The sequence below is a fragment of the Pantherophis guttatus genome, chromosome 5 (assembly GCF_059756535.1).
Source record: "Pantherophis guttatus breed Tessera chromosome 5, ASM5975653v1, whole genome shotgun sequence".
Lineage (NCBI taxonomy): Eukaryota > Metazoa > Chordata > Lepidosauria > Squamata > Colubridae > Pantherophis > Pantherophis guttatus.
This window is the reverse complement of record NC_142067.1, coordinates 65,956,906-65,982,845: the sequence shown is the minus strand read 5'-3', so window position 1 is coordinate 65,982,845 and position 25,940 is coordinate 65,956,906. Positions and strand designations below refer to the sequence as shown.

General features: G+C 39.0%; 1 protein-coding gene across 1 annotated transcript in view; it reads left to right on the top strand.

Moving 5' to 3' along the window:
* LOC148113433 (uncharacterized) overlaps positions 1-25,940 on the top strand; it is a 121,361-nt gene that overhangs the window by 64,394 nt on the left and 31,027 nt on the right. The window contains exon 2 of the mRNA XM_087871554.1: positions 5,002-5,008. Coding sequence (XP_087727680.1) covers positions 5,002-5,008 — 7 coding nt within the window. The remainder of the gene's footprint in view (positions 1-5,001; positions 5,009-25,940) is intronic.

Sequence of the window (25,940 nt, the reverse complement as noted above, 5' to 3'; positions counted from 1 at the left end):
GAATTCCATTAGCTCCCCCCTCCCCCCGTTTCATGGCAGCCGAGCAAGCAAGCAATGAAAGAGTGGAGGCTGACACACAGCTTCTATTACTAGAGTGATAGGTGAAGGAGAAAAGAAAAAGGGCTAAAAGAGAAGTAGAAATAAAAGAGGGGAATAGTAAAAATAGATATTAAGATGATATAATGTACGGAAGAACTAGGAGAAGTTTTAGAACTGAAGGATGATAGTATAGTATAGTATAGTATAGTATAGTATAGTATAGTATAGTATAGTATAGCCTTTATTGTCATTGTACATCATGTATACAATGAAATTGATTTTAGCCTCACTGGTGCAATCCATGACAAAAATTACGAACAACATAAATAGTATAAAGAATAATCCCTATGCAAGTAATTAGGGGGGAAAAAGAAAAAGAAAGAAAAAGAAAAACTAGTCAGACATTTCTGTGTGTGCATGGAGTGATTGTGGTTGTGTTTAAGAGTCTAACAGCCCAAGGATAGAAACTATTTTTAAATCTATTTGTTCAATTGGGTATACTTCAATGTCTTCTGCCCGATGGTAGAAGTGCGAAGAGACACTGACCAGGGTGTGAATCATCTCTGAGTATCTTTCTTAATCTGCTAAAGCAGTGAGACCTGGCGATGTCATCCATTAGAGGGCAACCAATGGTTTCTTGTGCCAAATTGATCACTCTCTGTAGTGCCTTCCTGTCCGCAGCAGTTAAACCAGCATGCCATACTGTAATGCAGTATGTGAGGACACTTTCTATTGTGGACCGATCGAAAGAGGACATCAGCCGTTGTTCCACTTGATTTTTTCACAGGACTCTAAGGAAATGAAGTCTCTGTTGGGCCTTGCCAATCACCAGGGATGGGTTGTTTTTCCAGGTGAGATTTTGACTAATAAGCACTCCCAAGAATTTAAAAGAGGAAACCCTCTCCACACAGCCCCCCTCGATATACAGTGGGACAGGTTCCTCTATGTGCTTCCAGAAATCTAGCACCATCTCCTTTGTCTTACTAGTATATAGATGTAAGTTGTTTTTTTGAGGACCATATGGATACCTAGTAGAAGTTATATGTTAGTAAAATTAGAAATGAAAATGAATTGTAATTATTAGGAATAATATTGTTATGTTTATTTCTATTGAAATGTATGATAGCCAAGTATCTAACCATTCAAGCAATGAGATGTATAAAAATAAAAAATAAACAACTTTATTTGAAAAAAATATCATTAACATCATGCTTTGAAGCTGGATGAGACTTTTTTCTTCTCTACCTCTTTGAACTATATTCCCTGGAACAGGCAGACCCCTAAAAGAAAAAAAAATACTCCCGAACATGACTGGGGAGACAGAGAGGGAAAAAAAGCGGCAGCTGAACAAGTGGGGATTTGGAATAAAGAAGGTAGAATATAAAACCAGAATTAACAGAAAAAACGTTAAATGACAAGCACTGACTGCTAAATGGCCTTTGAGAGTACAGATGGGTCAGAATAATTAATTAAAGAATATTAAAGAAATTTATTTGTGTTTCTAATACTTGAAGAGCTAACTGAGGGAAAGTGACACCTAGTGGCAAAGAGAAAGGAGTTTTTGAAATGTGTCATATGTAAAGACCTGGCTTGAAACCCAGACATAAATATTTAGAACTGCTGGGAAATTATTAACTTGACAAGGAACTGCTGGCATAGAGAAAATAAGATGCTTTGCTATTTATTATTTGGTGGGACTTACTGTTTGGACTCGTTAAAGCTCATAAAAGGGCTATTGTGGATTACAAACATTAACTTAGATTTATGAATTGGACAAAACAAGCTGGCCACTCTGGATTTGGATTTTAGATTACAAACATCAGTTGAATTGCATTTTTGATGGAAAGAGTTGGATTATAAACTTTATCTTGCTCTGGTGGATTTAAATACTAGAACTTGCTGGATTATAAAGGTGATAGGTAAATGAAAGATTATAAAAACTGTAAAACTTAAGGTGTAAGTTAAATTGTCTATTGATAAGATGAATAAGTTTGCTATATTAGACAATGTTATAATTGAGTAACTGGAGGGTGGGAATAAAAATTGATGCTTCAAGCCTTACCAAAATTGGTAAAAAGACTTCTTCAGCCCCCTCCTCTGGGGCTCCCAGTCCAGTACATTGGAAAACTATAGACTCATGCTCCAACAAGAAAAAGCTAATAACTTGCAAAGAGAAGTGCGAACAATGTTACAGATGATTCAAGAAGCAATTGCCTCACAGAAAGAAGATACAAGGAAGAATCATGATGAGATAAAATATGAGATGAAAAGTAACCAGCATAAAATGGAAGAAAAAATGGATAAGATAAATGAACAGGTCCTTAATATAAATTTCCAGCTAGAAAATTTTCAACAAAGGATTACAAAGAATGAACAAAGAATCCAGAAAACTGAAAATAAAACAGAAGAAATGGGGCGGGGGGAGATGGAAGAAATAAAAGAAGAAAACCAAAGATTGGCACAAGCAAATAAAAATTTGAAAGATGCAATGGCAACATTGGAAATGGAGAAAGCTTCATATATATTAAGACTTCGGAACATACCAGAAAACAAGGAGGAGGATTTAACAGAACTGGTTACAAACCTGCTGGCCAAAGCACTGCAAACTGAGAAAGATGTGATAGAAGCGGTGATTGATCAAATTTATAGAGTCAACTCAAGCTATGCAAGAAGATACAAAGTACCTAGAGAGATCCATGTTAAGAGATGAAATAAGAGATGAAATATTGAAATGAGTGAGAGAAAAGAAGCTTTGCCAAAGGAGGAGACTTCCTCAATAATCTATCATATTAACTGCAGCAATTGCGCAGGTCATTACATAGGAGAAACATCAAAATGACTGAAAACGAGGGTGCATGAGCACAAACTAGCAGTCAGATGTAAGGAACAGCGCTCCCAGATTTGGATGCATATGGAGGAGCATGGTCACGAGTTCAACTTCCAAGAGACCGAAGTCATTGCCTACGATGAAACAAAAGGAGGGCACCTCTTGAAAGAAGCCTGGTTCTCTAACAACAACTCCCTCAATAGACATATTGACATACCACCGGCATATAGGCTTTACGGCACCAGGAAAGACTTAAGGAGGACCGATCACTAAGACTGAATGGAGATCGGGGACAAATCTCCTCCTCTAGGCATAGAGATTGGCCCAATGAAGGTGTGACAAACCCTGGCAGAGGGCAAGAGAGTAGGTTAGGGAAACAGCAGAATGAGGGAGATAGGGGGTGTAAGGAAGAACAACGCAGACCCATCACAAGATCATGGGTAAAACAAATGGGTTTAGAGGAGGCAACATGTGCGCCTAAAAGGGAAAGGCATAACAATGAGGGAGAGGGAGCCGGGAGTAATACCTTCAAAGCAATGCCTGATAACCCTGCGTTACCCCCCAGGGAGAGAAAGAGGCAACACACAATGGGGCAGGCGGCAGAGGAAAGTGCATCATCATCTGTCAGCATGACTAAGGCAGAAAATAAGATAATTATAGGGGGAAGGCAAGGGTGTGGGCCTGTTACACGAACAATGACCAAATTGATCAGCATTGCATAAAAGCAAGCAGGTCTTCAATGGTGATTTTATACTCTGACGAAGTCAGTAGGGGCCGACGAAAGCTTAGCACAAGTTTTAAAATAAAATTTTTAAACTTTTAAATGTTCCGGAGATCGTGATGTCTATCGCTTCTTATACACACACACACACACACACACACACACACACACACACACACATATAGTAAAGTAAGAAAAAAGATCGTATTAAAGATATAACTAATTATTGCATTGTTAATCTACAGAGTTTGAAAGAAAGGAATGTCATAGAGTATTAATGAATGAATGAATAAGATATTAAGTGAGGTATAGTAATATACAGAGGGTATAAAAATAGAAGAAAAAAATAATAATAGAGAAGCAGAACAGAAGTAAATTAAATAAATTGTACTGATTAGATATACTGCAAAGTAAAACCTGATTATATTGTATACTGGATGAATTTAAATTAAGTTGAAATTTATACAGAATATAAGCAAAGGTGTGTGTATTTAAAATTGTTTTTATATAAGAAAAACTTACAGAAATACGTGTATCCAAAAAAAAAGAAAAAGGAAAAATAATTATATGATAGTGTGGAAAAACTTTACAAGAGCTTTAAAAATGTCAACGACAACAACTATAGCTATAGGGTTTATAGTTGGAAAAAAACCAACTATAAACCCTACACCAACAGTGGCATCACCCCTACAGCAGAGAACAATAGATAACATGATAGGAAAAGAAAAGGAAAAACCAGAAATGACAGTAAATACCATGCAAAATATGTTCTAGATGATTCAAGAAACCTTACTAAAAACACAAGAGAAAATTGCGGACAATCATGACGAAATGAAAACACTTCATACAGAAATTAAAAATGAAATTGGAGAAGTAAAATAGGACATTAAGAATATGAATGATAAAATTGGGGACATTCAACAAACAATAACAGAAAATGAACAAAGAATCAAAAACATGGAAACAAAAATAGACCAAGTAGAGACAAAAATGGACACGTTGGAGCAGAAATCACAACAATTGAATAAGGAACTATCAGATTCAATAGCAATGTTGGAATGGGAGAAAGCTTTGTATTTCCTGCATTTCCAAAACATAGTTGAAGAGAAAGATGAAGACCTGGGAGAAAAGATGGCGGAAATAGTGTCAGAAATAATACAGAGGGATAAGACAGAAATAAGAAGACAGATTGATGAAATTTACCGGGTACATACTAATTACACAAGAAGACATCAATTGGAGAGGGAAGTACATATTAGATTTACAAAGTGAACAACCAGAGATGAAGTATATAAGAAATCACGAGAAGAAACCTTGATTTACAAAGGTAAGAAATTATAATTTTAAAACAAATACCAAGAAGGATTAGAAATCAACACCAACAATATCAATTTTTAACAACACAACTGATTAGGTACAAAGTAATGTTTAGATGGCTAACACCAGATGGAATTTTAATTACATGGCAAGATAAAAAATATAATCTAGATACATTAGAGAAGGCAAGAGAATTTTATAATCTACATTTCACAGAGGAAGAAGAACTGGAAAGCAAAGAGAAATCAGAGAGCAAAAGCCAGGAAGAAGAGCAAATAGAAGAAATAGAGTGAGAAAGAGAAATAAGAAAAACCCAGGAAAAAGAACGAGAGAAAAGAGAAGGGGTGAAACCAAGAATGCGGATGGAGACAAGAAACACTAAAAAACAACAACAGTAGGCAATGGAAGAGGTAATTAAACTTTTTTCAGTAAACATAAATGGATTAGATGTATCAAAGAAAAGAACACAAACATTTATAAAATTACAAAAATTGGAAGCAGATGTGATATGTCTTCAAGAGGTACACATCAAAAAAGAACATCAAAAACTATTAGGAAAACTATACACATCACTGATACAAAAAAAAGAAAAGAGGAGTAGCGGTATATATAAAAGAAAAGATAAAATCAAAGTTAATCTATGCAGATGAAGAGGGTAGAATTGTAATGGTAGAATTAAAAATGGAAGGAAAAAAAATTATAATTAATAGTAATATATGCCCCTAATAAAAACCAACACGAATTCTTTAAAAAAATACACAGCAAAGTAATAGATCTGCAATATGAAAATGTTTGTCTAATTGGAGATTATAATGCCATAGTCGATGTTTAAAAAGATTACAAGAGCAACAAGAAAAATAAAAAAAAGAAACACACACTACCAAAAGATTTTTTTAATATGGTTTCGGAATTAAAATTGAGAGACTTATGGAGAGAAATACATGAAGATGAAAACCAATACACATTCTATTCTTGCCCACACCAATCTTGGTCCAGAATAAATAAGGCCTGGATGACTGCAGATATTCAGACTGTCTTAGAAACAATAAAGATGGGGTAAACGAATGGGCAGATCATAACCCAATAATTATTAAATGGAAGGGACAAAAAAGATTTAGGAGATGGACAATGAACCAAAATATATGTAGACATAAAGAGTACAAACAAATGTTAGAAAATGAATTGGACGTATTCTTTACAATAAACAAAAAAGAAGACAACTCCTTACAAAACATTTGGGTCATGGCAAAGGCATATACTGTATACAAGGATTAACGGTTGCGTATATAGGGAGAAAAAATAAGGAAAGGAGACAAGAGCAAGAAAAACTATATGACGAACTAAAGAAAGTAGAATACAAATTACAGGAAGATCCCCAAAACAAAAAAGTAAAAGAGGAAAGGAACATAATTAAACATAAAATAAATCTGATAACTCAAAAAGAAGTAGCCCAGAGAATAAAAATGGCAAAACAAAATTATTTTGAATTTGCGAACAAAACTGGTAGATGGCTGGCGTACAAACTGAAAAAAGAAAAAGATAAAAGAATGATATACCAACTCAAAGATGAGAATGGGATTATGCAGTTCAAAAGAGAAGCTAAAAAGAAAATCATTCAAATTTTTTTTTCAAATTTATATCACCAGGAAGAAATAGAGGAAGAAAAAATTAAACAATATATAGAAGGATCAGAAATGAATAAAATCACAGAAGAACAAAAAGAAATACTAAATAGACCAATAACTAAACTGGAAATAGAATTGGCACTGAAAAAACAACAAAAAATTGGTGGAATTATATAAAAATTTACAGGAAAAATTGGGACAAATAATGTTAGAATTATACAATGATGCTCTGGAAAATGCAAAAATCCCAGAAACCTGGACGGAGGCGATAATAACCATTATTCCTAAAGATTATACAGACCAGCATTTAATAAAGAATTACAGACCGATTTCCTTATTAAACACAGACTACAAGATATTTGCAGCAATTATAGCTGAAAATTTTTTTAAAAAATGAATAACTATATACACCCAGATCAAAATGCATTCCTTCCTGGGTGACAAATCAAAAACAACATGATAATAATAATAAATACATTAGAATTCTACGAAGCACACCTGGAAAAACAAGCTTCACTGGTTTTCCTTGATGCCCAAAAGGCATTTGACAATCTGAATTGGAAATTTTTATTTATTTTTTTTAATAATTTTTTTTATTTGAAAATGCAAACTAAACAAAACAAATCATGACAAAACATGTAAACATATAAACAAAAATTCAAATATATATCAAGTTTATCGTACCTGTACTGTATGTTCTTATTTGTGCTTTTCACTCCTCATTATTATTAGTCTATCTCTTATGTCTATCTTGATGGTTCATTGTTAACCTGTGTTCGTAGTTTATATTCCTAGTACTATATTAGGTCACTCCACTTACTTCCTAATTTTTCCCTTTTCTGCCTTCCAACCAGGTGTACCACTTTTCCCATACTAGGTAGTAATCGTGTTCTTCTCTATTTTGTAATTCCTTTGTGAGTCTGTCCATTTCTGCACATTCCATGATTTTGCTAATTACTTTATCTTCCATTGGTATGTCACTACTTATCCAATTTTGTGCAAAAATTATTCGCGCTGCTGTCGTTATGTGAATGATAAGTATTTGATTTCCTTTTCATATTGTCCATTTATTATACCTAATAGAAAGGTTTCTGGCCTCATTTCTATTCTTTGTTGGGTTATTTCTTCTATTTGTTTTCTGATCGTTAGCCAATATTGTTTTGCCACTGGGCAGGTCCATCACATGTGATAATAAGTTCCTTTGTGGAGTTTACATTTCCAGCATGTTGGGGGAGAGTTGGGGAACATTCTTGCCAGTCTGGCCGGTGGAAGGTGCCACCTATAAAACATTTTGTACAAATTTTCTTTATAGGGTACAGACATTGTTAATTTATAATTTATTGTCCATAATTTTTCCCAATTGTCTAATTCAATGTTGTAGCTGAAATTCTTTGCCCAAATTATCATGTTTTCCTTAACCACCTCTTCTTCTAATTTATATCCTCGTAAAAAATTATAAACTTTTTAAATCAATTTGTCTTGTGATCCTTGTAGAATTTTATCTAATTCATATTGGCCTTTTTGGAATCCAAATTGTGCCAAATCTTTCTTATACCTCGATTTTATTTGTAAGTATGGCCACCAGTCAATGTCTGTACCCATGTCCTTCAATTCTTGTTTTAGTTCCCCCTGATTGTTTAGCAAGTCTTTGTAAGTTTTCATTTTGGTGTTGTCCATGGCGTTTGGGTAGATCTGAGCTTCCATGGTCGACAACCATTCTGGAATTTTATTGTAGTGTATTTTTTTGATGCCCTGCCAAGTCTGATATAGTGCGTGTCTAATCATGTGCCTCTGAAAATATCCATGTCGTCTATCGGTGCCCTCCCATAGAAATGCATGCCATCCTCGTTCTAGGTCAAATCCTTCCAAATTCAGTAATCTTTTATTTTTGAGTTCCATCCATTCTTTGATCCAAATTAATGCTGATGCTTTATAGTATGATTCCCAATCCAGTAGTGCCAGTCCTCCTCTTTCTCTTGTATCCTGTAAGTGCTTTATTTTAATTCTTGCTTTCTTCCCTTGCCAAACGTAATCTGATATTAATTTATTGAAGTCCTTGAAGAAATTCTCCCCCAGTTTTATTGGGATCACCTGGAATAGGTATAGAATTCGAGGTAGAACATTCATTTTAATTGAGGCGATCTTTCCCAAGAATGACAATTGTAGTTTTTGCCAGGTTTCTAAATCTTTTTTAATTTGTCTTATTAATTTGTCATAGTTATCTTCTCTAATTGATGAACTTTTATTGGTGAGCCATATTCCTAAATATTTTACTTTCTTTGTCATCTGTAGTAATTCGTCTTCTAATTCCTTTTCTTGTTGGCTAGTGAGGTTTTTGGTTAGTATCTTTGTTTTTTGTTTATTGATTTTGAGTCCGGCTACTCTCCCATATTTTTCTATTTGGTCTAATAATTTAATGCCGGTTGTTATTGGTTGCTCTGTAATAAATACGATATCATCGGTGAAAGCCTGTAGATTGTATTCATCCCTCTTAATTTTTAGACCTTTTATTTCCTTATCTCTTCTAATTTCCTTCAAAAGTGTTTCCAAAGCTAGTATAAATAACAGGGGGGACAGAGGGCACCCGTGTCTCACCTCTTTTGATATTGGAAATTGTTCTGTCAAATCACTGTTTATTGCTATTTTTACTGTTTGTGAAGAATAAATTTTCTTTATCATATTTATGAATTTATCGCCGAATTTCATAGCTTCCAGTTGTACTGTGAGATATTTCCAGTTTAAGTTATCAAAGGCCTTCTGTGCAGCTAAAAAAATTAAGGCTGATTTTTTATCTACATTCATTTCATAATATTCTAATATGTCAATTATTAATCTCATATTATTTCTTATCTGTCTCTTTGGGATAAAGCCGTTTTGGTCCAAATGGATGTATTCATTAATTATTTTCTTGATTTTTTTCTGTGATAATCGATGTAAATAATTTGTAATCCACGTTTAAAGTGGATATCGGTCTACAGTTTTTAATATGTGTATGGTCAGTCTCTTCTTTTGGTATCAATGTAATAATGGCCTCTGTCCAAGAATTAGGGATTGTGGCTTACAGAATTGCATCGTTAAATACTCCATGTAGGATTTCGTCTATTGAGTGTTGGCAATTTTTGTAAAACTCTGCAGGTATTCCGTCCGGACCTGGGGTTTTATTTATTTTCTGTTTCTTCCTCGCCTCTATTACTTCTGTTATCATAATTGGCCTATCCAACAAGTCTCTATGTGCTTCTTCTAACTCTTTGATATTGGCTTTGTTTAGATATTGTCTAATATCTTCTTCTGAGGACTCTTCCTGTTTGTATAATTTTTGGAAAAATATTCTTGCTATGTTCTTTTTATCCTCATTCCTGTAGTGTATCTCTCCTGCGTCATCCTGTAGTTGATGTATTGTCCTTCTCTCTTTTTCTTTCTTCAGCTTGTACGCCATCGTCCCATCTTATTTGCGTATTCAAAGTGATTTTGTTTCACTAATTTAATTTTCCTGGCTGTTTCTGTTTGTGTAATCAAATTTATTTTATGTTTTATCAGATTTATTTGTTCTTTGATCCTTTTATTTTGGGGTTTGTTCTGTAACTCGGATTCGTACTCTTTGAGTTCTTTCAGCAAGTTGTCTCTTTTCTGTTGATTTTTTTGTTTTTGTTTTTTTTTGCCAGATATGCTATTGTCAGACCTCTTATGTAGGCTTTTGCCGTGTCCCACAGGTTTTGAAGGGATGTTTACTCATTATTGTTAATCTCGAAAAATATTTTCATTTCTTTTTCTATCATTTGTATGTATTCTTTATCCTTTAAAATTTCAGTGCTCATCATCCATCTCTTCTTCTTCCGGTAGCCTTTCCAAGTTATTTTGAATGGACTATGGTCTGCCCATGTGTTTGTCATTATTTCTATTTCTTCTAGATCTTTCCTAAGATCCGTTGTCATCCAGGCCATATCTATCCTGGACCAGGATAGATGTGGATTGGAATAAAATGTGTACTGTTTTTTTTCTTTATTTATTTCCCTCCAAACATCCTGAAGACATAATTCTTGTGCCATTTCCTTAAAGGTATCTGGAAGGGTCTTTTTCCTAGTTTTATTTTTTCTAGTACTCCAATAGTCTTTTTCTGTATCTGAGATTGCATTAAAGTCGCCTACCAGGCAGATATTCTCATAATCCAAGTCTTTAGCTATATTATGTATATTTTTTGAAGAAGGCACATTGATTCTCATTTGGGGCATAAATCAAGATTAATAATATTGTTTTTAATTCTGTTTGTATTTCGATCATTAGGACTCTTCCTTCATTATCAGCATATACCTGTTTTCTTTTAAAGTGTTTTTTAATGTAAACTGCAATGCCTCTTTTTTTTTTGTTCTGCTAATGAGGTGTAAAGGTTTCCTAATCTTGTGTTTTCTAATATCCTTTCATGTTGTGTTTTGATATGTACTTCCTGTAAATTAATTATGTCCATTTCCAATTTTTGTAATTTAGTGAATGTCCGGGTTCTTTTGATAGGGGCGTTTAATGCATTTATATTTATTGAAATCATTTTTATTTCCTGTTCCATCTCTCTTCCTATCTATTTGTTGTCTTTAGTTTCCTTGCGTTTCTTGTTTGCGTTTTTCCCCTTGCTCCTTCTCTCTCCATTTTTTCTCTTTCCAATCTTCTCTTCTCCTCTTGTTCCTCTTCTGTTTCTTCTGTGGGTAGTTCTTCCTGGCTTTTATTTTCCAATTCCTCTCTGGATTCTTGGTCTTCTTCCAGGCCAAAATATTGGTCGAAAAATTCCTGGGCGCCTTCCAGGTTGTCTATTTTAACTTTTTTATCCTGCCACGAAATTAAAATGCCATCTGGTAATAACCAACAGAACATTACTTTGTGTTTATTTAGTTGTGATGTGAGGAAGTTGTAGTTTTTTCTCTGGTCTCTTACACGTCTCGGGATTTGTTTCAGCATTATTATTTCCTTTCCTTTGTAGACAATTGCTTCCTCTCTCATTTTTCTATATATCTCCTTTTTTTATCGTTTTCTTTGTGAATCGAACGTGCAGTTCTTTGGGCAGCTTGTTCCTGCGTGCGTAGTTAGTGTGCACTCTGTAAACTTCATCTATATCCCTTTGTATGTCATCCTTATCTCTTCGTGTTGTTTCAGCCAAAATCTCCGTAATAATCTCTCCCAGGTCTTCCTCTTTGGTTTCTGCTATATTCTGGAACCTTAAATAAAATGATGCCTTCTCCATTTCCAAGAAAGTAAGTGAGTCTTCCAGTTTTCGATTACTTGCCATCTGTTGTTGTTCCAGCATTTCTACTTTCTTAAGCGTCTGTTCCATTTTGAGTTCTGTCTTTTGTATCCTTTGTTCGTTTTTGGCAATGTTCTGTTGGATCTTTTCTATCTTGTCGTCCATTGTCTTTATATTGTCATTTATCTCTCCCACATTGGATTTCAAATCGTCATGATTTCTTTTTTTCTCCTCGTGGTTATTAGCAATCGATTCCTGAGTCTTGTTCATCGCTTCCTGTATCATTGCCAGGACTGACTGGATGTTTTGTATGCTGGAAATGGAGCCTGCCTTTTCTTTTTCTGTTCCAAGCATCGTTTCTATAGATCTTTGCTGGGCAGGTGATGCTGTAAGGGAGGCTTGAGTTGATGTTATTTTCTTGTTTGCTTTGGTTATAGTGGTTGTTCTGGTACTTATCATCTTAAGTGTTTTTTGTAGCTTCTTCCAAAATTTCATGCACTGAACTACTCTTATTATATTTCAATTCCATTGTCTATGGTAGTATTTTGTCAGTAATAGTGTCTAGAGTCTATATTGTGTAATCTTCAAATATTAATTAATCTTGTTAATTTTATATACTGCTTCTATATATGTCCTTGGCAATTAAAACTCTAATAGATAGTTAAATATGTAAATATATATTCAAGTGACGAAGAAGAAGGATAAGGTGAAGGAGAGGTGGGGAAAAACTTAAAGTTCTAGCACTTTATTAAATCTCAATATAACTAATACAATATAATAATCAATCTATCAAATCAAATCTATCAAATCAGATATCACTAGTATAGATATATAAGTAATATATAGATAAGTATTAAATAAGTAAGAATTAAATATTAAATATTGTTTAGATTAATATCAACTTAATCTATTTATTCTACTTAATTCGTAATTAATGATCAATTAATCAAGTTAAATCAAAAGTCTCACAATCAAAAAATATTATATTATTTAACAAAGATTAGTCAGGTATATATATAAAGTTGTTTTGCAGTCAATATATAGTTGTTTTCACTCTTACGTGTAAAATTCTTATGTCCAAATTCCTGTATTTATAGTGTTTAATGTCCTAATATCTCTCTCTCCAAAGGCATCCAAATCGTCAAAAGCCCAACTTTCCACGTTCAGCACCTTAATATAGTCCAATTTTTGTGTTAACTTCTCAGTTAATTTCTCAAAACACCACTTCTCCACTTGCCGATCTGTTGCAACACTTTCACTTACCCTCCCAGCTTCAATGTCCTCCGTCTCTCCGTCACTCTCACTCTCACTCTCACCGTTTCGCTGTCTTCCTGCTTTTCCTCTCTAAATACCTCCGTCCAGTTCACTGCGGTTCTTAATTAAGTCCAAACACCTTTCTTCTCTTTTGGTTCAAATCTGAAGCCTGGTCACAATCGCCTCCATGTAAATCCCTTTGAAATTTCTCGTTCCAAGCAGTCTCTCTTTTTCACGCAGTCACCGCCTGTCAGTTCTTCTTCCGCCCTTGTCATCTTTCATTGCCGCTTTTTAAATTGCTATTCTGCCATCTTTTGGGGTCTCAAATTCTCTGCTTTCTGCTTCACTTATTGCTGTGCTTTACTCACGCTGCTTTTATCTCAATCTGCTTTCAACTTAAACTGGATACAGTTACAATCCTTTCAGTTTCATCTCCGTCTTCCTGCTGTGCGGTTTCAACGCTTCAGGCCAGCCAAAATGGCTGGTTTTTTCCCCTCTGGAATTAGGGGGTTTCACCGGAAACTTCGGGATGGTTGCCTTCCCCCCGAGGTCCTTGGAGATTCCTCCTTAATCTATTGATCTCTCCAAGATCAATAGCACCTGGAACTGTTTCCTAGATGGGAATCTTGGAGTTTCAAGAACGGAGCCAAAAATGCTGACATCACTGCCGGAAGTCCTGAATTGGACATTTTTAATGGAACAACTAAAATTTATGCAATTTGGGACAAAATTTGAAAAAATGTTAGAGAAAATTTATACAAAACAAACAGCAAGAGTCATCATGAATGATGATACAACAGAACAATTTAGTATAACAAAAGGGGTAAGCCAAGGATGCCCACTCTCTCCACTTTTGTATATACAATATTAACATTGGAGATGCTCCTGAAAAATGTTAGACAGGATCAAGAAATAAAAGGTCTAAGAATAAAGAATGAAGAATACAAGGTTCAAGCCTTTGCCGATGACATGGTGTTCATAGTAGAATGGACGTTGACTTACCTGAATGTCCCTTTTCTGGGTGCTGCAACTACAATCCATGGCTGGGTTACTTCCTCATGTTTTGACAGGAACTGAGTGAAAAATTTATATAGAATTTCCTCTCTTTGTGCTATGGCCACACCCAGATATCCCATCATCCTCCAGTCTTGTCACAAAGGTGCGGTCAACTAGGAGTCAACAAGGCAAAGTAGAAAAAAACAACCTGGACCCCCAAAAATAAAGCAGGAAGCCAAACAAAACAGGGAGGGAATGGATTGTAGTTGCAGCACCCAGAAAAGGGACATTCAGGTAAGTCAATGTCTGTTTTCCAGTGTGCTGCTCCTACAATCCATGGCTGGGATATACCCAAGCTCAAACCCCATGGGCAGGAGGCTGACTGCTCCCTGAAGTCGAGTCCACATGCACACTTTGCAGCACCCTCCAACCAAAGGAGGCTTCTGCGGAGGTGTAAGAGTCAATTTTATAGTGTCTAATAAATGGGGAACTCGATGACCATGTGGCAGCATGACAGATGTCCGAGACCGAAGCCTGAGTAGACCAGGACACTTGTTGTGGCTCCGTTACCTAAGCCTGTGTCATCAGCAGGAGAGGACTCCAAGAGTGAAGGAGAGGAGTTGGCAAGGCTTCCCTCTCCAGGACCCTCCTCTCTGGCAATGCCTTCAGTGTCCACTGAAGAGCAAGAGATAGGGCCGGGGCCAAGCACGTCCACGCAACCACAGATGGACAGTGATGAGGGTAATGAGTCTTGGCTGGATCCACGCCAGCATCGCAGAGATAAGCGCGTGCAACAGAAGAAAAGGCGTACCCAAGATTAGGCTGAGTCACACCCCACAGGATATAAAAGGGAGCATGGTGGCCAGTCAAACCTTGTGACGAACAAAGCTGAAAGCTTCCACGCCATTCTGCATTGCCGGACTTTTTCTATAGACTGGATTATCTCTGGACTTGATTGTAATTATTGAGCTGTTTCTTTTGATGTATCAGAAGTGGGGAGAAGTTATCTCTCCTCTTCGTAAATAATAAACTCTTGGCAGGCAGCCACTAGGCTTAGGGCCGGGGTACTTACGAGACCGCCTTCTGCCACCAATAGCCTCCCACCGGCCAGTACGCTCCCACAGAGTGGGCCTCCTCAGGGTGCCGTCCGCCAGACAATGTCAGCTGGCAACCCCCAGGGGGAGAGCCTTCTCTGTGGCGGCGCCCGCCCTCTGGAACAACCTCCCCCCAGAGCTACGTACAATAACAGACCTCCGGATTTTTCGTCGGGCCCTAAAAACCCATTTATTTCAACTAGCTGGGCTGGCTTGAGTCAAATTTTAAACGGATTTTAAATTGGAATGTTTTAATTATGGCCAAAATTATTTAATTATTTTAAACAGTTTTTAGATTTTGTATGTTTTGTATGTATGTCTTGTTTTTACTTTGGCTGTTCACCGCCCTGAGTCCTACATTGGAGAAGGGCGGTATAGAAATTTAAACAAATAAAATAAATAAATAATAAATAGGTTGTTGCCAAGTTCTGTTATCATAAGGAAAAGGATTTTGCCGGCTGGTTTGGTCTTTAACTCTTGAACGTCTGTTGGTGTGTGTGCGTGTGGTTGGGGACAGAACACCACTGTGGTAGCTGCACTGTGGGTGGAATGAGGCAAGATCCTGCCCAGAACGGGCTTAGATCGAAGCTCATGAGCTGTTGCTATGCAGGCCTTAATCCAACGTCCCACCGTGGGCACAGAGATCTTCTGACCCAATGAAGCAGGATGAAAGGAGACCAGAAGGGCTTCAGTCTTTCGAAATGAGGCCGTGCAACAAATATAACGACAAAGAGCCCTCCACACGTCCAGCGTATGCCAACGCCACTCCCGGTGGTGTTGAGGTGATGGACAAAAAACCAGTAGGATGAGCTCCTGGGCCCAGTGAAACCAGGAGTTCACCTTGGGCATGAACGATGGATCCAGCCGGAGAATCACCATCTTGACATGAAGGATACAAAGATCCTTCCTGATGGATAACGCTGAGAGTTCTGAGACCCTCCTGGCTGACGTGATGGCCAGGAGGAAGGCCACCTTGAACAACAGGTACTTGAGCGCCACGGAACCAAGAGGTGCAAATGGCGGTAAGGTCAATGCCTGTAGAACCAACGGAAGATCCCATGATGGATATCGATGAACTGTAGGCAGGCGCAAATTCGTGGCCCCATGGAGAAACCCCCGGATCCAAGAATGGTGCGACAACGATTGATACGGCGGGCATGAGACCACAGTGGACAGAGCCAGTATCTGGCATCGTAAGGTGGCCGGAGCCAAGCCGTCGTCCAATCCTGCTTGAAGGAAATCGAGGATGTTTTGGACGGCAGCCGAAGTGGGATCCACATGGTGTCTAGAACTCCAGGCACAAAACGCCTTCCAAGAGGCCTCGTAGATATGAGCCGTGGACGGCCGTCTGGAAGCCTGAATCATACTAATCACCTTATCTGACAGGCGGTCCTTCTTCAAGATGACCCGCTCAAATGCCAGACAGTCAACCAGAGCCACTGAGGCTCTGGATGACAGATGGCTCCCTGGTAGAGCAATATTTGATGTGGTGGAATCACCCACAGGCGATCTACAGAAAACTCCATGAGATTGGCGAACCATGGGCGATGAGGCCAATTTGGGGCCACTAACAGAAGTTCGGCTTTGTTGACAATCATTTTCCAGATTACCTGCTGGATGAGCGGAATCAGCGGGAAAGCGTATAGGAGACTGGGTGGCCAATGACACCTTAACGCATTGTGGTCTTCCGCGAGAGGGCTCAGGTAGCAAGACATGAACCGAGGAAGCTGAGCGTTTGCCTGACTTGTGAACAGGTCGATGACTGGGGTCCTGAACTGAATCGTGAGTTCCTGAAACAGTTGGGGGTGGAGCTGCCATTCCGCTGGGTCAATCTGTTCCCGGCTGAGCCAATCTGCCCAAACATTGGCTGCCCCTGAGATATGGTCCGCCCTGATCAATAGCAGATAATGTTCCGCCCAACTGAAGAGACGCTCTGACTCAAGCATCAATGCCCGGGACCTCGTGCCCCCTTCCCGATTCACATGTGCCTTGGCTGACACATTGTCTGTGAGTATCAGGACATAATGTCCTTCCAAGGCAGGCCGGAAATGACGTAGAGCCAGGCAAATCGCCCTCAGTTCCAGAAGGTTGATGTTGTGCAAACTTTTGGCCGGTGACCACAGTCCCTGTGCTACCTGATTGCCGAGGTGGGCACCCCATCCCCGAAGGCTGGTATCTGAAGTCAGCACCAGCTGATCCAGTTCCAGAAAGTGGCAGCCCTGCAGAAGGGCTGGCGATGTCCACCAGCGAAGTTAGAGGCGAATTTGTGGAGGCAGGTACATCTTGTGTGTCGAGTCGCAGCATCCTGCCCGCTGGAAAGGGAAGAACCACTGGAGAGGGCAAGAGTGCCTGCAAGCCCAAGGGACAATGGTGAAGCAGGACACCATTTCCCCAAGAAGTTGAGATAGGAGCAGCAGGGGAACCAACCTCTGAGCCAGAACCTGGCCGACCACCTCACTGATGCTCTGTGTCCTGTCCGGAGACAAGAACACCTGTCCGCTGTTCGAGTGTATCATGGCCCCAAGGTGAAGTATATTTGTGGAGGGGACTAGATGGCTCTTGTCCCAGTTGATCAAGAAGCTGTGCAGTTGGAAGGCTCTGATCACCAGTTCCATGTCGTGTGCCGCCTGGTCCCGAGATGATGAGAGGACCAGGATGTAATTGAGGTAACACAGGACCCTCACCAGAATGGCTCTGAGGGACGCCGCCACGACCGCTACCAGTTTGTTGAAGGACCTGGGTGCTGATGAGAGCCCAAAGGGCATAGCACAGTATTGGAAATGATTGCCTGCATATTCGAACCTCAGGAATCTCCGGTGGGTGGGATGAATCGGCATGTGCAGGTAAGCTTCGCGTAGGTCCACCAACTGCAGGAAGTCCCCCTTCCGTATCGCAGCGAGGATCAACCGGAGGGAATGCATTTTGAATCTGCGATAGCAGACTGTCAGATTCAGGTGTTTCAGATTTAGTATCCCTCTCCAGCCCCCATGAACTCTTGGGCACCAAAAAGAGAGCCGAGTAAAAGCCAGTTCTGTGTTGTTCTAAGGGCACCCGCTCTATGGCCCTGATGTCCAGAAGGTGGTGGATCTCCTCTGATATGAGGAGTCTGACCAGACAACGTAAAAAACGACTTGGAGGGCAGCCTGTGAACTCAATGGAAAGTCCCTGAGACATGGTTCGACAGACCCAAACATCTGATGTCGACATTTCCCACTGGGGGCAGAAGGATTGTAGACGGCCGCCAATGGGACCTGACAACTGGGCATCATTTGCCCCCATGGAAGGGCTTGTAACCAGAGCCTCGAAAGGGGTGCTTAGAGTACTGCTGGAATCTGCCACGGTCACGGAACTGTAGTCTGCCCGAGAAGTGATCACCATCTTGGAAAGACTGACGGCTGGAAGAGGACCCCCCAGGTCCTGAGATGTTCTGAAAGGGCTGCCGTTGGGTGTATGGGGTGTAACGGCATTCCGGTCTCTGATATGATGACGATGGGAAGACCTTGTGCTTGTCTTTGTCCTCTACGAGGACCAGATCCAGCATGGCGCTGAACAGGTTGGGAGCTTTATAGGGGGCTGCTGCCTGTTTCCACTTGGCTTTGACATCGGCTTTCCAATGATGAAGCCAGAAGAGCCTCCTTGAGATGACCGTGGAGGCGAGAGCCCGCGATGCAAACTTGGCCGAATTCAAGGAAGCGTCTGTGGAATATTCCATAGCTGCTACGATTTTGTTTATGTCTTGGTGCAGCCTGGTTTCCTCAGGGGGAAGCCTCTCCTGCAATTGTCTCAACCAAATGAGCGACGCTCTGTTGTAGAAAGATGTGACTGTTGCCGTTTTGATCGCCCAGGCCACCGCTTGGTGAGACTTCTGAAAAGCCAGTTCCGCCTTACAGTCCTCTGATTTGAGGCCGTCCAAGGAGTCAGTTGAGATAAGCGATGCAGAAGACAAACTCGCTACTGGAGCATCGACAGCCGGCAAGACCAACATCTCGTCCAACTCTGGGGCAGAACAATACAACTTCTTGTCCAGATTACTGGGTGTAGTTAAAGACCCAGGTTGACCCCAGGACGTTTGAATGACATCAGAAAATAGTTGGGGACAGGGGATGAAATCCTTCTCCTGTCTAGAAACCTGAAACAATGCATCATGTGGTCCCGCTGCAGCCTGGGAACCAGAGGAGGGATCCTGTGTATTTCCGAGATTCGTTGTCAGTCTAGCCTTGTGTAGAAGAGATTTAAACAATGAGGGCCGAAAAAGGCCCGTGAAAGCCAGTGAATCAGATAACAGGCTCTCATCCTCGGAGAACTCAATATCCTCTGGACAGTCCTCCCCATGGTCAGAGTCTATGGAGAACGTGGCTTCCCGCCATGGCGGGGAGCGAGGCCTGATGGTTGAGTGAATGTGGGACAAGTCCTGCGCAGCCAGGTGTTGAAATGGAATCTGGGCTGCCTGTTGCAGACCAGCTGGCAGAATTGTAGACAATGCCATTGACAGCATGGACTGAAAGTCAAATTGGGGTCCTGCCAATGGTGGCTCTACCGCGTGGAGCCCTGTGGCCATCGGGGTGAAAGTGGCCTCCGGCGGACCCCAGAGCGACATCTGATGGACAGCCAAGCCTGCCGAAGAGACATCTGGCATGGACCGTGAGACCCCTCTTGTGACCCCCAGCGGTTGACTGGTGCGAGCGGCGTCTCCCATGGACTCGTAGTCCGGAGCCACCATGTATGGATGGGCCTCTGAAACAGACTCCTCAGCAGCTAAAGGAGCAGGCTGAAAGGGCTGAGATGTCAGACCTAAAGATACGGAGGCTGCATGCCTGGCTTTATTGTACTGACGCTCCAAGGCTCTGTGTTGCCTCAATGCATCCTTGTCTACCCCAGTAGATGTCTTAAGTAGTTGGGGTTTGTGGCTGGAGGCAGCAGTCTGCTTCCCTGACCCTTTCTTGGGCGGGTTGCTGGGTCTAGGTGGGCTGGCCTCTGGTTCTAAATCAGAGGACAATGAGGAATCCGCCATTGGAACTCTGAGGTTCAACGTGGGCAAGCCCAAAAAAGCTGGGGTTAAACAGTGGGTGGGACTAAGGATCCCCAAAGTTCACCACCAATCTGCAATGACCCTGCAGGGGGGGACCTAGCCCCAACTTCCTTAAGCCCAGCCCTCGGCCCTGGAAGGCAGGCGAATAGGGCAGCAGGAACTCAAAGGCGCTGAGTGGATACATGCCAAACACGGCACTCCACACTGGGGAAGATGTCAGATCTCTTGGCGCTGTGCCGCTGCTGAGCGAAGACCCAAGATGGCAGCTGCTACTGAACAGGTCTCTAAAATGGCTGCCGCGATGGATGGAAATGCTGGCGCACGATGAGCCTCCAAAATGACGGTCGCCGCAGCAGGACAAAATGGTGGCCGCCTGTCACCTGAAGTCCCAGGAGACCCATCTGCCATGTTGCAATGGCAGCCGCAATGACGGGGTGCTACCTGCCGCTTCGGTCGGGAGGACTGCCACTAGCTCAGCCAGAGTTGGGCGATCCTGTTTCCTCCACAACAACTTGAAGCTAAACACTTCAGAGTATGCACGCAGGATGTGCAGGCACTCCGGAGCCGCCTGCTAATGGAGAGCCACGAGGATGGTGCTGGCGGCAACTCCGGCAAGCCGGCAGACTCGCCCACGCACCGGTGGCTAGTCGTTTAGACCGGATCTGCCCCGAAGGGACAGAATCCGGAAGCTGTGAGGAGCGCGAAGTGCTGAGGCGTGGGACAGCCTGGAGCCCCAGACACGTCACTTGCACCTTGCAGCTTGCGGCTGGTTAATATCTTCTGCTCTCCACCGAAAAGGAAATATTCAAAAATAAAAAAAAAGAAATTCCTAGATGAAGCTAGAGAAAGAGATGGAAATATAAAATTCTCTCATGAAGAGAAAAAAAGGGCACCTCAGTCTGTCAGCAACTGAGTGAAAGACTGGAGGATGATGGGATATCTGGGCATGGCCATAGCACGAAGAGAGGAAATTCTATACAATTTTTTCACTCAGTTTCTGTCAAAACATGAGGAAGTAACCCAGCCATGGATTGTAGAAGCAGCGCACTGGAAAATAACACTAGAATCAGGACCAAAATTAATTCAGAAATTAGAAGAATTTGGAGAAGTAGTGGGACTTAAGAGCAATAAAAACAAATCAAAACTAATAACCAAAAACCTTACTAAGATACAAGAAAAAAATTTGGAAATTAATACTCAAATTCAAGTAACCAAAAAAATAAAATATCTAGGGATCTGGTTAATGGCAAGAGATTCCTCAATAATTATGACAAAATAGTATTACAGATTAAAAAAGATTTGGATAGTTGGAAAAATTTGCAGATATCATTATTGGGAAGGATTGCCACCATCAAAATGAATATTCTACCAAAACTGCTATTCCTTTTCCAGGTTATACCAATAAAATTTGAAAAAAAGTTCTTTGAAATATTAAACAAAATAATTACCAAATTTGTATGGCAGGGAAAGCGACCAAGAATCAAACTCAAATTTCTACAGGATACAAAAGACAGAGGGGCACTCCCAGAATGGGAATTATATTATCAAGCTGCTGGCATAACATGGTTAAAGGAATGGATAGAACTAAGGAATAAGAAAATATTAGGGATAGAAGGCCATGATCTATAAGTAGGATGGCACGCTTGCCTCTGGGATTGAAAATATAAAATACATAGTTACTTTAAGAGACATATAATAAGAAATGCATTATTACAAATTTGGTTGAAAATTAAAAAACAACACTATACAAAAATACCAATTTGGCTTTCACCGACAGAAATATTAAAACACCCAAATTTAACAGAATTAAATTAACAGAATTAATAGAAAACTGAAATCAAAACAAGAACTGGAATCAGATTTGAACAGAGATATAGATTGGTGGATATATATACAAATACAATCCAAACATAAAGAAGACACAAAAACATATGAAATACAAAGAGAACATCACGAATTAGATAAAATTATATTAGGGACAGATGAAAAGCTACCGTATTTTTCGGAGTATAAAACACACCTTTTCCCCCGCTAAAAGGGGGTGAAAATTTAGGTGCATCTTATACACCGAATATAGCCCCACCCACCCACTGGCCCCCACTCTTTGGTCCGTGCCTCACAGCAGTTACCTCCTTGCAAGCAAACAGCAAGAAAAAACAGCTCCTTTCAGCTTCAGCACAGCTTAATTAGCACAAATTGATTGTATCAGCCTCCCGACTCTCAGCTGATTTGCTCTCAGCTGTTTTGCGCAGGGCTCTGCTGCTTGCTGCAAAGACCTAAATTGCTGGAGCAGATTTTTTTTTCCCTTGAGCTAATCAAGCTATGCTGAAAACGAAAATGAAAGTAAAGCAGGCTGTTTGCTGTTTGCTGCAATGTCGCAAAATTAGGCAGAGGCAGAGGGAGATTTCTTTTTCTTCTTTTTCCTCACCAAAAAAGGTAGGTGCAAACAATGGGAAATTTAGGGCAAAAGAGGAGAGTTCAAGATTTTAAAACACAAAAGAAAAAAAGGAGAAAGAAAAAGGCAAAAATAAAAATGGGAAGGGAGAAAAAGAAATGAAAGAGAAAGATGTTATACATATTTAGAACTGAAATATGAATAGTAGTAAGAAATAAATGGGAAATCATGATTGTAAAAATGAAATGAATAATAATTGGAATATTTGTCTTTCTATTTTTGAAATCTAGACAATGATAAGTTTTTATTTTTTTTAGAAATATGAATAAATATAAACTGTAACAATTGAAATACCTTTAATGGTATATGGTGGTGAAAGTAAAGCTAATTGTTTTAAGGGGGAAAAAAGTTAAGCATTAATGGGTTTTTCAGGCATCTGAAACAAATAAATAGAAATGTATAAGATTAAGGCTATTAGGATTAGAAAATACATTGTAATCAATCAAAAAGGGGACAATGAAGAAAATGAAACAATATGAGAGACATGGGTGGGGGGGGGGAGAAAATCACAGTGGAAAGCAGACCATGAAGAAACATTTGTTAAAAAGAGAATATATTTATATGTTGTATGTGATGTGTTTGTCATAATGTGTAGTAATAAAACAATAAAACTTTTTTAAAAAATGGCCAAATTCTGAAGATAATTCAGACTGAATTCATTAGAGCACAGATGTCAAACTCACAACGTCATGTTGCTGTCACATGACATTTTGTGATGTTTTTCCCATTTGCAGAGCTCAGGTAGATGTGGCCTGAGCAGGACACATCTGGCTTGCGAGACACCAGTTTGACACCCCTGCATTAGAGCAAAAGCTGAAGAACAATTCTTCCAGAAATTAACTGTATCTGCTCCTAAATCAATCATGGCAGGAGTTGAAAATAATGAATGGGTTAGAGCACTATTTCTCAGCCTCAGCACCTTTAAGAATTCTGAGAGTTGAAGTCCACACATCTTAAAGTTGCTGAGACTGAAAATAAACCCCACCAGGTTGAATATTTTAAAGCATATTATCCAATACTTAGCCAACAGCAGTCTTTTCAGCTGAACAACTTTGTTCATCAGTGCATTTACACTAGATTGAGCCTATAGAGAATGACAAACATATGCATTTGATTAGATATGTTTGAGCCTATAAAAGCTCAAAATACCATATTTGCCAGAATTATGATATCATTCTTTTACAGGCAAATCACCTGAAATTTGAAGTACACAAACAACCCTACTACTGTTATAATTTTAATTCAATATGACTGGCAATTACCCAGGCTGTAGACTTGGTCATAAAGAGAACAAAGAGCCATCCAACAGTATTAGCATGAGACACTACTGTTATTGGAATAGCATTTCTCCCAATGGAGAAGAGGGCTTTTATGGAAATAGGCAGATGTAGAACACGTGCTTCTTCAGCACTGTATATATAATTTTTATATTTAATTTTGGAAGCTAAGATTGGACCAATTGCTTTTTGAAAGTAAAAAACTGTATAGATCCCCCCCTCATTTTTTAAATAGAACAATAAAAAGTTATTTAACAAAATAACAAATCTCAACCACAGAAATTCTCTTATTGGTAATAAAAGGACAATTATTGAGAAAATGAGAGGGTCTATATCAAGATTTATTTCCTTGGGATTTCATTGAATTATGGGTATCATAGGAATCATGGTGGCACAGTGGTTAGAATGTAGTATTGCAGGCTGACCCAGCCCACAGCCAGGAGTTTGATCCTGACTAGCTCAAGGTTGACTCAGCCTTCCATCTTTCCGAGATTGGTAAAATGAGGACCCAGATTGTTGGGGAAAATATGCTGATATTTGTAAACTGTTTAGAAAGTGTTGCAAAGAGATATACAAGTCTAAGGGCTATTGCTATTGCTACCAGACACCACTTGACCATTGGAAAGTTATCTGTAAATGAATGACTACCTACCAAGATAAATTATCCAAACTTGTCTTATTTTTTAAAAAAGATATTTGAAAGCAAATGATCTCTTATTAAACTAAATCAAAGCTGGTAATAAAACTTGAGAAATATGAGAATGAAAAAATGTCAGGAAAATTATCTGCCTGATACATTCATTAATTCATTTGTTTATTTATTTATGTAGTTATTTATCATATTTGTATTAACATCCATCTTATAAGACATTGACTCTGGGCAGTTTACAGCAACTAATTAAAAAAATCCAATAAGTATGTCTAAAGCAAACATTATTAAAAAGTATAAAAATTCTATCAACAAGAGAGGATGATGTTAACTGCAGAAAAAGAGTCAAATGGATTTTGTTTTCAAAAATAAGCTTCTTGTATATAATTTTTTTTTGAATTGAGACACAGTAAAGAATGAACAGAAGTTGCAGTAGGTTTGAATTTGAAGTGATAGTAGATTCTGACATACAGATAAAGTCTTTCTTGGGTTTGTGGCTTTTTTAAAAAAGGTATTTTCTTTGGATCAGGTTTTTAATGTAAGCTAATGGAACTGCATTTCTTTGAAATAATAGCCAGACATTTCAACAATGAGAAATTTAAATCTATGTCTTAGTGACAAGTGTTCAGTCACCCTTAAAAACTAAGAAAGAAAGACTCACCAGATTAATAATCACTTTTCAACAGTTTATCAGAAATAACTTTAAATTTACTGTGAAGCTGAAATATTCTTTCTTTATTCCTTATTCTAATCTGACATTCCAGCTTTATTTGGTAAGCATCAGTTGGTAAGAAAAAGCCTGCTATTTATTTATACAAAGATTCAAGATAGTCTAGGAGATTACATTAGCAATTTGCTTGCCTTATTTTTAAAAGCAGTTATAATAAGGTATAGTAAATGACCAAAAATAAGTCTGACATATTTGTATATGTAAATCTTATCAGAATTGTTCTACCATGAATATTACTGAATTTTGGGCATTATCTTAAATCTTTAAACTTAAAACAATGCAATCAGTTTTTGGCTTGGGAAATATTTCTGTATATGGAGCCGATTCTATCATCATTCTCATTCTATGAGAAACTAAAAATTGGACATGGGGCAGTAGTGGTAGACTGCTTTTAAATAGCAGTTTGTAAGAAACATATAAAATATAAATATAAAATATAAAATAAAAGTAATACTGTCATTCAATTGGGAGAAGGAGGAGACTTGGATTTGATTTACTAGCATTGCCTGTGTCAACAGATATTTTACAACCTATATCCTGGTGATCCCCTTAATGTTGAGGAATGTTTATGACAGCCATGTGGGCTGTTTCACTTTAAAGGATAAAGGAGAAACGATGTGAATACATGCTTATCCAGTTCTCAGGGCAGCTGGTAAAGAAAACATCTTCACACTTGCGTATTGGCTAAAATCTGCATTCA